The sequence below is a fragment of the Dromaius novaehollandiae genome, chromosome 17, assembly GCF_036370855.1.
Source record: "Dromaius novaehollandiae isolate bDroNov1 chromosome 17, bDroNov1.hap1, whole genome shotgun sequence".
Lineage (NCBI taxonomy): Eukaryota > Metazoa > Chordata > Aves > Casuariiformes > Dromaiidae > Dromaius > Dromaius novaehollandiae.
In genome coordinates, this window is record NC_088114.1 from 3,704,189 (window position 1) to 3,718,323 (window position 14,135).

Consider the following 14,135-nt stretch of genomic DNA (forward strand, 5'->3'; position numbering starts at 1 on the left):
GAGGGGCCCCCCATCTTGTCCCCCCCCGCCGCTCCCCTCGGCCTGTGCTGAGATGAGGTGTCCCCCATCTTGTCCCCCTCTGCCACCTCCCCCCGGCCTGCGCTGAGGCGAGGGGTCCCCCATCTTGTCCACCTCTGCCGCTCCCCTCGGCCTGCGGTGAGGCGATGGGCCCCCCATCTTGTCCCCCTCTGCCGCCTCCCCCCTGACTGCGCTGAGGCGAGGGGTCCCCCATCTTGTCCTTCCTCTGCCACCTCTCCCCCCAGTCCACACTGAGGCGAGGGGTCCCCCCATCTTGTCCCTCCTCTGCCACCTCCCCCCGACTGCGCTGAGGCGAGGGGTCCCCCATCTTGTCCCCCCCTGCCGCTCCCCCCGGCCTGCGCTGAGGTGAAGGGTCCCCCATCTTGTCCCCCTTTGTCACCTCCCCCCGACTGCAATGAGGCGAGGTGTCCCCCATCTTGTCCACCTCTGCCACCTCCCCCCGGCCTGCGCTGAGGCGAGGTGTCCCCCATCTTGTCCCCCTCTGCCGCCTCCCCCCGGCCTGCGCTGAGGCGAGGGGTCCCCCATCTTGTCCCCCTCTGCCACCTCCCCCCGGCCTGCGCTGAGGCAAGGTGTCCCCCATCTTGTCCCCCTCTGCCACTCCCCCCGGCCTGCGCTGAGGCGAGGGGTCCCCCATCTTGTCCTTCCTCTGCCGCCTCTCCCCCCAGTCCACACTGAGGCGAGGGGTCCCCCCATCTTGTCCCCCCTCAGCCTCTGCCCAGACTGCGCTGAGGGGAGGGGTCCCCCATCTTGTCCCTCCTCTGCTGCCTCCCCCCAACCCATGCTGAGGCAAGGGGTCCGCCATCTTGTCCCTCCTCAGCCTCCCCCCCAACTCGCACTGAGGTGAGGGGTCCCCCATCTTGTCCCCCTCCGCCACCTTCCCCTGAGCTGCGCTGAGGCGAGGGGTCCCCCATCTTGCCCCTCCTCTGCCACCTCCCCCTGGCCTGCACTGAGGTGAGGGGTCGCCATCTTGTCTCCCCTCTGCTGCCTACCCCTAGCCTATGCTGAGGTGAGGGGTCCCCCATCTTGGCCCCCCTCTGCCACCTCCCCCTGGCCCATGCTGAGGCAGGGGGTCCCCCCATCTTGGCCCCCCTCTGCTGCCTGCCCCTGGCCTGTGCTGAGACAAGGGGTCCCCATCTTGTCTCTCCTCTGCCACCTGCCCCCAGCCTGCTCTGAGGCGAGTGGTTCCCATCTTGGCCCCCCTTTGCTGCCTCTGGGAGCCTCGACTGAGACCTGCCTCTGAGGTGCTGCTGTAAGCTAGCTTTTATCAGCAGTTGATAATCAATATAGCTGATTATTAAGCAGAATGTTTCAACTGGTATATATTGTCAATGTCGAAAGACTGAATTTCCACCCAATGTTGTTGAACCATTTTTTTTTGCTTTATTTTACAGAGGGGAAATGAGGCATAGAGCCGAATTCCATAGCAAATATGCGGCACAATTACGGAGAGGATTTCTGAAAATTTGGCACTTAATACAGTGCTTGTGCCCTGAAAAACCTGTGGATCTGAAGAGTTTTTAAGGGATGTGAAAGAAACTTGTTGCTAACAATTTCTAGTAAGAAAATTTGGAATTTTAACAGTAGAAATAAGCAATACTGGACAAAGATGTACAGGCACATGACATACAAGCTGAATCACTGCAATACTAGTTGCATTAGAAATCATCAAAAATATTACTAATTGTCTGTTGCTTTGAAACTGTTTATGAATAGGAAAAATAATGTGGCACGTAAGTCCTAAACATGTTTGCTGTATTCCTCTCCTCGTGCCTTTCTTAGTTACACATATTCTAATGTAAAATTGATGACAGAATCTATACTAACATAGGTCACTGTTACACTTTTTAGTTAATTTACACAGCATTCTTTAAAAAGGGATAGCTGAAGCATCCAAGAAATACTCTTAACGATTTGAAGTCTCCAGATACATTTCCTGGAACTACAGTTTCTTACTGCAATAGAACTGAATGACCTTTGTCAGGAAATAAACGGAATCTTCATGTTAAAAACAACTCTTGGTGAGATTTTATCTGCAGGGGCATTAAAACACCTCTGCAAGAGAATGAGTTTGACCTAACGACTTTTTCTGTAAAACCTTTGCTGTTGTGCAAGTGACTCCATGGAATGCTTGCTATTGCCTTGTCTTTTAGGGATGACAATACTACTCCATGGGATCCATTTGAGTGAAAGGCCAGCATAAAATAGCATTACAAAATTCTACTCTTTGCTCAATGTATTTTAATTCTTAAAAAAAAAAAAAAAGCTTCCCAATCAGAATGCTTTCTCTGTTTCCCATTTATGCTACAAGCTAAATCTGAGCAGCAGATTGCAAAGCAATGAGTAACAACCATATTGTGATTTCATTACTGCCTTTTACTTGGGAAAATGGTAACCATCAAAAAACAGCACTAAAATTTCCCCCCACATCTCAAGCAAAGGTTCCTTAAGACTGTTCCTCTGTCATTTAATTTCTGTGGAATCATACATTTAAAAATATTTTGCAGTGCTGTTCATAGGCTACGCAAAATATGTTTTTGTATGTGTACACAACAAGATTATTCACTGGTTCTTCTTGTCTCTGTGCACAATGATGGTAGAACAGTCAAATAATGTGTGACTATCACTGCACAAATAATACCTAGTTCTTGTCCTGTTTCCTAAAATCGGATTTATCTAAAAAAGAACATTGCACTTATGATATTGGTGCAGAAGTGTAAGTTGTTGTAAAGGGAGACTCAACAGCATTAATTAAATAGCTATAGAAGTAGAATAGGGTATAATTATAAATTTTGAATTCATCATTACCACAGCTGCTGCTTATCTGATTTAGTACTCTGGAAGCTACAGAAAAACCTGAGAGAGAAATGTGCAGCTAAGAAAGACTTCAGCTGTCTTTCTAAATAATTGTATTAAAAATAGGCTGCTTGATGAGTTAGGTCTTGTTGGTAAAGAGATGGAGTGCCCACTGTATTGCAACTGAAAGACCACTTTCCTGATTGTGCTACCTTTAGCGTACATAGTATGACTAAACAAGATCAGAAGTTTAGTCAAAATGGAAGCTTTTCATATAATAAATCCAGGTTACTTACTTCCCTTGTGATCTAAGAGTTACGTAAAAATGCTTTGAACTCACTCTTTTTCAATTCTATCCATCACTCCTGTTTCTGTTCATTAGGAAGGGCTTTCAAAGATGTGACAGCATTGCACGCTGATGAGTTGATATTGTTGAGTTCATATTTCATTCAAAGAAACATAGTACTGAAAGGGACCTACTGGATCAGACCCAGCCAGTAAATAAATCTCATCCTGTCCCATACACATTTCCAAACAAAAACCATGCTTAATTCTAAGCTTACAAGCTCCATCATTGTAGCTTTAAAATAAGCATTATTTTCTTTCCTCTCAAAAATAAAAAATCAGTTTGTTAAATAGAAAAACATAACTTATTAGGGTCAAGCCTTCTTCTTCAAGCAAAATGTTAAGACTTAACAGTGTACCCATTTTTCCCTTTATGCTCCATTCAGTGATTTCTGAGCTGTCAAATACAAACTAAACAGGATACATTCTTCTATTTCCAAACTTAACTACTCATTAAAGCACATAACTTCTATACTGCCATTCTTGAGTTAGCTGAAATGAAGAGTCAGCCATGCTTAGTTAACTCTTAGAAATGCTTCAAAGAGTTCTCCTGAAATGGTCCTGGAGGTTCAAGGTTGTGGTCTGATGTTACCTCCGATCAGCGCAACTGCAGAAGACCACCAAAAGGGTGAAGCCCTGCACTCTTCCTTCATCTGCCCCCACTCACTGTTCTGTAGACTTAAAGTGATCAAATGGCTACAGAGCAAAGACCTCAATGAGCTGACCCGATGAAAAATACTTTCTCTTGATGCGTTAGCTTTCTGCTGGAGTCGCTCACTGAACTGACTTACCCTGTGGTGCATGAGCACTAGACCTAATGCAAGAGGGAGCTACACACAAGAGAAAGGGAACCACCCCTTTCAGCAGCAGCCCGCTATTACCCCTAATTACAGGTAATTTCAACCCATTCCCTGAATCATTTATGCATGAACACAATTGGAGCAGGTGGCAGAAGTCCAAGTTTCTTTCCAGAGAGCCTTGAGAGATCTGTACGCTGTCACAAGGATACTCATGAAATTTTCTGCTATAAATGTACTTCTGTATTTTCTGTAGGAGAAATGAATAGGAAGTGTAGATGCTCTGAGTACCATATGACACTATTAATGTGATATGGTACTTAGCATGCAAAGGTGCTACCCTCTGCATAGCAGTCTTTCTTTCTAAAACATATTGCTAGCTTCACATGCAAATGATCACTTCCATTTGTTCCTGTTGTTGTACCAAAACCAAATCAGGTTACCACAAAATGGAAAGTCTGGTAGTTCTGCATTAAAAACAATACACCAGGAGTAGCAATTGCAAGAAGCAAGTAAAGAAAGGATTGTCAGCAGTCCAGAGCAGTGAGGAAGTTAAGGCAAGCATCTCCTCTAATCTAAGGTAAATCTTCAAGTTTAATTAATGGAATTTCTAGAAATTAAATATTTTGATCTGTCTTGCCTAGAAAATCATATAATTATTTTTAACTTCTTTCATACAGCAATGAAGTGGTTAAACATCTAGCCTTCCATCTTAACCCAAGGTAAGGTATGTAATGACAGGTCTTACATGGCGAAAGATGACTTTTTTTAGTATTTAAAAGATTATTTCTATCCATTCTATCCAATGGGAAATAAATATGTCTGAAGGCTCAATAGGGGCAAAATTAATCCATTTCTTCGTACAGCCATCCTAAGCAGAGAACTAGAGTTCTTACTTTATTGTGAGCTTTGCAATGGAAGTTTTATTAAATGACAGATCCTAGTTTCAAGCAAACAAGGTCAGCATTGAACACATTGTGAAACATGATTAGAACTTAAAAATTTAAGTTAAATTGACATCAAACAGAGGCGGTTTCTAGGGTTGGGAGGGGCAGTTCATCTGAACCCCTTTCTCGAGAATCACCCCTCCTTTTCACAATATTAATGGTTTTCCCTTATTTTGGATTGGAAAGAAACCCCGGCTTGCTGCAGTAATGGGCTCTGCTGCAGCAAGTGCTGCCTGCCAGGATCAGCACCGGGCACTATCTGAACCCCCTGGTGGAAAATTGTGGAATGACCTGCTCAGGAGGGAAATGAGCCCTAACCCTCATCTGTTAGCAGTTAACCTGGGTCCTGAAGCACACGGGTTTAATATAGTTTCTAAATGCTTTTATCCTGTCTAATGCAGCTGTGGATATTCTCGCCATCTATACCATACCCAGTTTTTTAGTTCTTTTAAGTTTGTGGCTTAGTTTTTTTGTTATGAATTTAGGAATTAATACACTAAGTGATTACAGTATTATTTTAATGGCAGAATGAATTGTAGTTTAATACAAATAATTTCTGTCTTAAAAGATGATTAATGATGCATTTTCTATGTTTGGAGGTCTGTAGATTAAAACTGTGATATTTCTGAAACGTATTTACTTCCATATTTCAATAATGCGCTCTAGTGTTTCCAGGTGTATGTGATTAATATAGTCCTTGGTGGCTTTGCTTGATATACCAAGAGTCTCAGATTGCTCATATCCAAAGAAAAGATTTAGCAAAATTAGTTGATTTTCTTTTATGTCTCCGTTCTTTTTCGGTGGACTTTTATAGAATGGATGGATGATGTGTTTTTGTCTGATGATTCTCTAGTAACATCCATTTATCTTATACGAGTACTCTGTCCTCGATCCTACAGATGCACACGTGCATTTAATTTTAAGATCGAGTAATCTTGGCTGAAAGGTCATTATATGCAGACATCTTTTGAGGATTATGGATTAGCAATGCATTTGATATAACAGACATCTGGAATCCACACTTCAATGTATAACCTATACAACACTTCCATATAATAAAGTTAAATCATCTGCAAATAGGGAGATGTTAGAGAACGATTACATGATCTTTCAAGATTCTGCAAACAGTTATTGGCAGTTTCAGAAAGAGAAGAATACGACCTTAGGATTTAAGGTAGTAGGCTATCTGCTAGACAAATTCTTCCTTTATCCGTGTGTTCATTAAAATACAGAGCTTTCTAAAGAGATGTCCAGAAGGGCCCAAGAAGTTGAATTTGAATGTTTTATGTTTTGCATAATATTTAATATGTTGATATAGTACCTAGAATTTAATGGATTAGGTATACAAAAGGTAACTGGATTCTATATGAATTTGTTTCTGTTGGGTAAAAGCAGACAGGAATAGTAAAAAAGAAGTGCCCTATTTTAATAAAATGTCCAGTCTCCATTTACCTGATCTGAAAATTAAAGCCATACAAACAGTTTGAGATTTGCTGCTGAGATTTGTACTGGCTTGGCCAGTGGTTCTCAATCTCTGCTTGCCCATGAGCAACAATACTGAGCACTACCATACTGAAGGCAGCAGCACAGTTACTCTGTGTTAACCTCAAAAATTGTACCTGTAAAAAGCAAAACAGAAGAGCACTGTCAAAGCCATCTGCCCATGACCATGAGTTTAGATATTCTCTGATGTCCTCTTTTTTGGGGGGACAGGGGGTTGGATGGTGAAGGATGACACTTCAGAGCCACGCAGTGCTCTGGAACCTGCTGCCTACCCGACCCTGCTGTTGCACTCAGATGGTCCCAATATTTGCTCGGTATCAATCTGGACTAGATGTGAACTGGTGATCTACAAATGAAAGGCTCCGATAAGAGCCTGCAGTATCCCAAACTGTAGATTTTCTACATCAGCATCTCCATTATATAAATTCCTTTTTATTTACAATCTCATCAGTCATCTGCGATTTCTGCCTGCTGTACGCGCCTATCATAAACCCAACTTTGTTTTCTTTAACACCGAATAATACATTGTCTTTACAGACATTAGAGTCCGTCCTTACTAAATAAATACAGATGCAGCTCCGGTAAGGCTCTGCGCGCAAGCCTGCGGGCACGCCGCGGCGGAGTCCTTTGACTTCGGCAGGACTCTCTCGCCCAACTTCTCGCCGCACATGTAACAGGGGAAGACGCGAATTAAGCCTATGTAAAACAGGGCGTTTAATTAAACCGCGCAGTAAGACTAAGCGTTACTAATTGCTTCCAAGCGCTGATTTGCCGCTGTTTATACGAGACGCCCCTTTCGCTTCCCCAGCCGCGCTGGCTCCGAGCACAAGCAGCCGCAGCCCGCGGAGCCCCGCGCAGCGCCCCCGCCCCCGGCGCCGCTCCGCGGGGCGCCGCGCAGCCCCAGCCCCAGCCCCCGCGGCGCGCTGCCCCGCCGCTCAGCGCCTGCGTGCCGCGCCCGCGGCGCACTCGTGACCCGACACCACCACGGCGGGCGAGCAGCCGGCGGCGGCGGCGAGCCCAGCGCCGGGGCGCCCCCGGTTCTCCCCCCCCCGGCCCGGCCCGGCCCGGCCCCGCCACTGTTTACGTTCCGGGCACTGCGACGCCTGCGCCCCGCTCCGCGCGCAGTGCCTGAAAATGGTTCCTTAGGACTTTGCAAAACGCATCGCCGCCCCCCTCCCCTTCCCTCCCCCTCCTCCCCCCCCCCCCAAAAAAAAGTGCTGGTGCAAAATTGCAAAACTTTAGAGAGACCTGGATGGCTTTTGTTTTTCCTCCTCCCTATTGGGGCCAAAAATGCAGGACAGGAACTGTTGACAATTAAGTGATGAAACTCTCCAAAAAAATGGAGGCAGAGAAAGACTCTGGAAGAAGATTGGTGTGTAGCTGGCTTCGGTCTATTTCCTATTTGTGCCTTTTAATTGATTTTGCTTAATTGTTTGCAAAGGGAAGAAATGCATGTGAAATGTAGGCAGCAGAGCTACTTAGTCCGCGAGAGATCAGCTTAGGCGCTCGGGAAGGGGGTGGAATTTAAGCGAGGGGAAGGAGAGGGTGGGACGATAATATTTTTTTTTCCTGCGGGTAAGGGTTCGTGCGGATCAAGTGCGTGTTTGCCTCGGCTCGGCTGCCGCGGCGGATTTGAGATGTGTGCCGAGCGCGGCGGCGTGCGCAGCGCCCGGAGCGGCACCGAGCCGCGGCGGCCGCGCTGCCCCCGGCACCTACCTTTGTGCGCGGCCGCCGTCCCCCGCCGCCGCCGCCAGCAACTTCCCCGCCGGCCCCGGCCTCCGCCGGGCCTACTCGGCGCCCCCCTCTCGCCGCGTTCACCCGCTCCTGCCCCTCTGCGCGGACCCCCCCGGCTTTGGGCGTGGGAAAAGCGCGCAGGCTCCGGCGGAGCGGCGACAACGCGCGGGGCGCTGCGAGAAACGGGGGGTTTGGGCCGGGGGGGGGGGGAAGGGAGGGGGGATGGAAAGCAAATAAATCGCGGCGTTACATAATGCGATGTGTTTTTAAATCGCGGCTTCCGGTGTGACTATGGAAACACTCGGATTATGTAAATACCGAGCGCCGAGGCTCCGCTTTAACGAGCCTCCACCCCCCCCCCCCCCCCGGGAATTAGCTGGCGCTCACGTGCAAAAATAATAAAAATGATCCGGTTGCTAACGAGTCGCGGCTGCCGCTCGCGATTTTTACGGGATTGCAAAGCGCCTCAGTGCTGTGGCTTGCGGATTTTCAGCGAGTTACATGTGTCTCGTGTTTGCATTTAAATGCTTGCTCCCCCAAAAGAGCACAAGTTTTAGTTTTTCTGCAGCCAAACACCTGTTATTCTTGTCTAGCTCAGTGTCACGAGATGGAAAAGGTTGTGCATGCGGCTGTGTTATGGCTTGTTTTGGTTAAGGTTTTGTTAATTTCGTGTCTTGCAAGCTTAATTACTTCTCCCAGATCATGTTTATCAAATCATCCTGCACAATCCATGCGCCTTGCTCCCCACCAACCCCATTTTCTGTCCCATTATTTTTGTTTTCTAGCGATCTATTGGCAGAAGGAGGTACGATGAGAACGAGGACCTCTCGGATGTGGAGGAAATCGTCAGCATCAGGAGTTTCAATTTGGAGGAGAAATTAAAGAGTAAAATGTATCACGGGGATTTCGTGCATGCCATGGATGGGAAAGGTAAACGCCGGGGTGGGAGTGCTGCTGGGAGGGGGCCAGGCCGGCTGCGGGGGGCTGCGCCGCCGGCGCCTCCACGTGCAGCTCCGCGCCTGGGTTCGTATTTCGCGCCCGCGTCCCCCTGCCCGGGGATCCGGTGACGAAGCCAGGCCGAGCAGCAGGGGAGGATGGGGGATGGCTCCTGCCCGGGCCCTGCAGCCTGGACCGCTGCGGAGCCAGCGCATGCACGGGTGCCCGCATGCTGCGCCTGCAGCCCACCGGCCTGGGGGCCGCCCCACCATCCCAGGGCTGCCCCACTGGCCTGGGGGCCGCCCCACCATCCCAGGGCTGCCCCACCATCCCAGGGGCTACCCCACCATCCCAGAGCTGCCCCACCATCCTGGGGCTGCCCCAGCCTCCCACAGCAGCCAACTCGTGTCCCGACGCACTGCGTTGGGTGCCCCTCCATGCCGAACGGCAGCGCCTTGCGCCCCCTCCCCAACACACTGTGCTACGTGACCCCAGTGCGCCGCTGAGATTTGCAGGAATTAGGTCCTTGCAAAGGAGGCAGAAACCCCAGCCCCCACTTAGCCGGAGGTGATTCCTGCTCCCCCTCCGCCCCCTATTGAATCCGGGACCCTTTTGCAAAGGATGCAATTGATGAGCCTGTTCTCCAGGGTCGGGGACTTTAAAGTCAATAACTTCTTTGTGTTTCTATCCGATATTAAATTACGGCAGCCCCCTCCCCAAAGTCACTCGGTTTGCTTAGGTGACTTAAATTACCAAGCAGTAAGCAAAGCCAGACAGCGCAGCTCTGCGGAGCGTTTGCCTGGTGGGAAGGGAAACAGCAGAGGTTAGCCCGGGAAGCCGGGACCGGGGCGGTTTGGAAGTCACCTCTCTTTACTGCGACGTTGTTTGAAAGGCTCCTGGCTCCCAGATGGCTATCGCCAAAGCCCTGCCCGCGGAGCGCTGCCCGACCAAGCCAGCTTGCTCAGGAAGAGCAGTTGGGGCTGCAGTCCTCATGAAATGGCCATAACTATGGAACCACTAATCTAGTGTAGAATATTTCCTTTTTTTCCCCTAGGCTTAGTTTTGTATGGGTGTTTTAAGTTGCTTTTAGAAAAGCTAATGTGGTGGAGAAATTAAATACCTATCTTATTTAGGAAGTTATTTGTTTAGGAGATAAGCTCAACCCTGACCCCTCTTCCTCCAAACAAAACACAAACACCTATTTTTTAGCTCTAAAATGTTAATTAATTTTCCAGAAAATGGTTGCATTCTACCCTCCTCTTCTAAATACTCTGGTGGTTGCCATTGCTGCATGCTAACTATAGTACAAGCCACAGTTTTCCTGGCTCAGCAGCTCTAAAATCTTTTGGTAGCTTTCTCCTTTCTGGGAACTTGAAAATAAATGAGTGTCTTTTGTTATTTTGTTGTGGTCTGTGTCTGCTTTGTTCAACCCCACAAGGGATTTAAATGCTTTGTTGGGCCATTATAAAGAAAGGGTCTGTCTTCTTATTTGCTCTGTTCTTATTTTTACTATTGGTTTATTTTTTCTATAAATCCAGGAGTTGAACTGAATCTAGGCAAAACAATGACAGCGTTTAGGAAGAATAAAAAAAGTCAGGTTATATGAACACATGGAACTGGTTGAGTGGTTAATTTATTTATTTTTATTTTCCATGTCCTTGTTTTTATCTTTAATGGTAACTCGGTTTGATTTTTTTGCCAGGAATGTGGATTGGAGGTTTTCTTCAGAGATGCTGCAAAGCTATGATGTGATTTTTGGCTTGAATGCAGTTTGTCATAGCTACTTGTTCTGTAGCTTGCTAGGCTGTAGATCTGCCTCTGCTGCTTCTCCTGATGTTATTCTTGATGTTTGTTATCTGTTGACTCTCTGTCTTGGATGAGAGTGTCCTTTAAAAAAAAAAAAGGTGTCTGTGGTTTATTTGTTTAACTAAAGCCAGAACACTTTTAATATGAACGCCTGTGAGAAAGGAAGATTTCCCTGATACAGAAATACTTACTTGGTAACCTTAGTTAACTGGAGTATTAATTATAGAAACTTTATTGCCGCTAATCTAAAATTAAGTGTATTTTTAATGTTTTAGTAAATTGATAATAACTATTCTCTGATTTGGCAAGTCTAGGGAGTAATATTATATCCATACCAGTCATAATTACTAACTGGATAAAGTGAGGGAAAAAGTTGTAAAGAGAGAGGGGAAAAATATATGCATAGGCACAGGAGCTTAGCCTCTGCTTTTCCTATTTCTTCCAGTATCAGTTTTTATAGTAAGAAATGCCGCAGATACAAGTTTGAGTTTAGTGAGGTTCTTGCAGTCTCCCAGGAAAGATGCACCTTGGTGCCTGAATCTTGGAGAAGTTAAACTACTTGTGTGTGCATAACTATAATATGTAAGGTGTATAGTCTATTTGTGAGTGTTAATCACTAAAGATTCAAACACTGTTTTCCATTTTAAGGTACTTAGATATTTGTAATGTATGGATGCTATACAAAAATCGGTTCTCCCTTAAGAAAGAAGGAGTAACAGAACCACAAAAACTCTGTATGGCCACTGTAATATTTTGTTTCCTTTCTGTGGCAGAGTGCTCCGAATGGACTATGAGATTTTTTGTAGGCCTCTCCCCCAAATCACTGCTTTGTAACTTTTGCTCTAGTCCCTGAGTCACTGATTTTGTATCAGACCATTGCATTTAGAAATGCACAGGAAGAGCCAGTTGTGTGAAATCTTCAGAATGAAGCAGCAGGATGATTCTGGTCAGTGTTAAAATAACCAACTTAATGCTTTTTCTTCTTTAACTTGTGTGCTGTATTGTGACTTGCACACAGAACTCTTCCCTTTTCACCATTCTTCACATGTGCCAAGAATTGTATAAGATTTCTATATATCAGCTCCTGCAGAGCTACACTTCTGATTAATTAAAAAAAGAATGTAATCTGTTGAAAGTAATGGGATCCCTCACATAAAAAAACCAACTGTGTTCAAAGAATCAGGGCTTTGGGTTATATTAAAATAATGCTCTCAAGAAAGCTTTTAATTTTTTTTCTAAATAGAAATGTATAGTTTAACCTACACATTTGCCCAACAAATACTAGCCTGCTTCACAGTGACTTAGTTAGGATTGTCTTTTAATTTGGTATTTCATTACAACCTGGGTGTTTCAGCCCAGGCCTTAATTGACAAACTCTGACTGGATTCTGTTTTATGTGCATCAGTGAACAGGAAAAATCGGGAGCAGCTGGGGGAGTATTGTCTGTCAGTCAGTTTCCGGTTTGGACCTAAAATGTGCGTTCTGTTTATAATGTGTTTAAGTGATAGTGCGAGTTTTTGGGCGAGAAGAGGAAAATGGAGAGCAATTTGAGAAAATGTAACATGAGGTGCTAATGCCATTGTAATTGATTTTTTTTTTTATTCATTATTCAAACAGATTTTACTTTTGAGTATGTGCAAAGAGAAGCCCTCAGAGTTCCCCTTATCTTCAGAAGTAAGGATGGACTGGGAATTAAGTAAGTTGCAACCAAATCTTGATGATTAATAGATGCTTTTATAAAATAACCATTCTGCTTTGCACTTGTATGTGGTACTTCTTTTGATGATCTCAAAATGTATTGCAATTAGCAAGACCATCAGCACCCTTGCAAGAGGAGTGATTATTTTCCATTTATAAACAAGCAGCTAATGAGGTCTGTAGAAGTTGCATAAAAAAATGCATATGTGTGGTTCTACACAGTCAAATATACGTCAGTGATAAAAGTTTGGAACAAAAATTAAAGGGTTCTTGCTTCTAATCCACGCTGTGATGACAGAACAACCTCCCTTCAATTTTTGACTTCTTAATTGTCTGCTACGGGTGCAATAGCTAATGATGCCTGTCTTTTACCAACTGTCTCTTCAGGAGGCTGTAGCTTTGTAAATATTTAATAATTTCTAGTTAAAATGTGGTATTATTAGAGTCTTTTTGAGGTCACATTTTGTTATATCCATTCATAAAGGATTCGTAATTTTAATAAACTGCTGATTGGAAGCTGTATTGTTTTCCTGTCTAGATATACAGCCCTTGCAACAGCTTTTTCATAACAGTTAAGGTGTCCAAGAGAGAAAGATTTAAATTATATACTTGATCACTCACATAATCCGTAGCTTGGATAAATGTCTTCTGATACTTCCGGAAATTCTGGCTGTGTGACTGCTAAAACATGAAAGATGGAAAATGAATTTAGTGAAAGCAGAAAGTTCCCTTGGTCGGTTTCAGCTGGAACCCTTAAAGTTAGCGAAGGAGTCCCAGTTAGTTAATAATTGGCCATTAAAAAAAAAAAAAAGCCAGCTCAATACATTTTAATGAGAAAGAGGTGATAGAGTTTGGTTGTGGGGAGCATAAGTGTTTTCCTGATTGACAGAAAGAGAAGAGTAAAATGGAACACTTCTTGTGCAGCCAGAGGTCTTTGGACAGGTGGTTGCTTGGGCTCCCTGATTCCATAGGCATTTTATTTATGATGGTTATCTTTAAACATTCTTAACTACTTTGTATTTTATTTTTTTCTTTAGGACAAAACTGTGAAAACATTTTACTATAGGAGAAAATAGGAGCTACTTAGATGCTTGTCTTTGTGTAGTAAGAGCTTTATATGTTGACCCCTGAACAAGAAGTGCCTAATAGGCACTCAGTAGTGATTACAGTAATGGTTATTTTGTCGTATCTTTGTGTTGGGCTGGAATATTTTTTCTTAGGATATTAAAATCAGCTGCTTTTCCAATTAGTACTGGATATATAGTCTTGGGGGGAGGGTGTTAAAAGAAAAAAAAAAAGCCAACATTAAGATACCATTTTTTTTATTTGTCTGTTCCAAGCCTTTCCTCAACTATGTCCTAATTTTCTGGAGAAAATACACATGTTCTATAATGTTATAGAAAGCAGGTAGAAAACCTAGATATTAAATGAGGAAGGCTGGTCACGTCTTACTGTTTGCAAGCAGTTCTATGCTATTATCTACTCTTGTAGAAAAATAATGACATTTTTCTGTTATATTATTTGAGAGAACATGTGG

At 44.8% G+C, this 14,135-nt stretch overlaps 1 protein-coding gene across 6 annotated transcripts in view; it reads left to right on the forward strand.

The window, feature by feature from the left end:
* Positions 1-7,661: 7,661 nt before the first annotated feature.
* Positions 7,662-14,135, forward strand: part of KDM2B (lysine demethylase 2B) — a 118,794-nt gene continuing 112,320 nt past the window's right edge. For 2 of the 6 annotated variants that reach the window (XM_026114569.2, XM_026114570.2), the window contains exons 1-3: positions 7,662-7,796; positions 8,944-9,088; positions 12,518-12,596. In XM_026114569.2, the coding sequence (XP_025970354.1) occupies positions 7,746-7,796; positions 8,944-9,088; positions 12,518-12,596 (275 nt within the window). In that variant the 5' untranslated portion in view covers positions 7,662-7,745. Of the gene's footprint in view, positions 7,797-8,568; positions 9,089-12,517; positions 12,597-14,135 lie in introns of those variants that run through there. The other 4 variants (XM_026114572.2, XM_026114573.2, XM_026114571.2 and 1 more) reach the window with 3 other exon arrangements.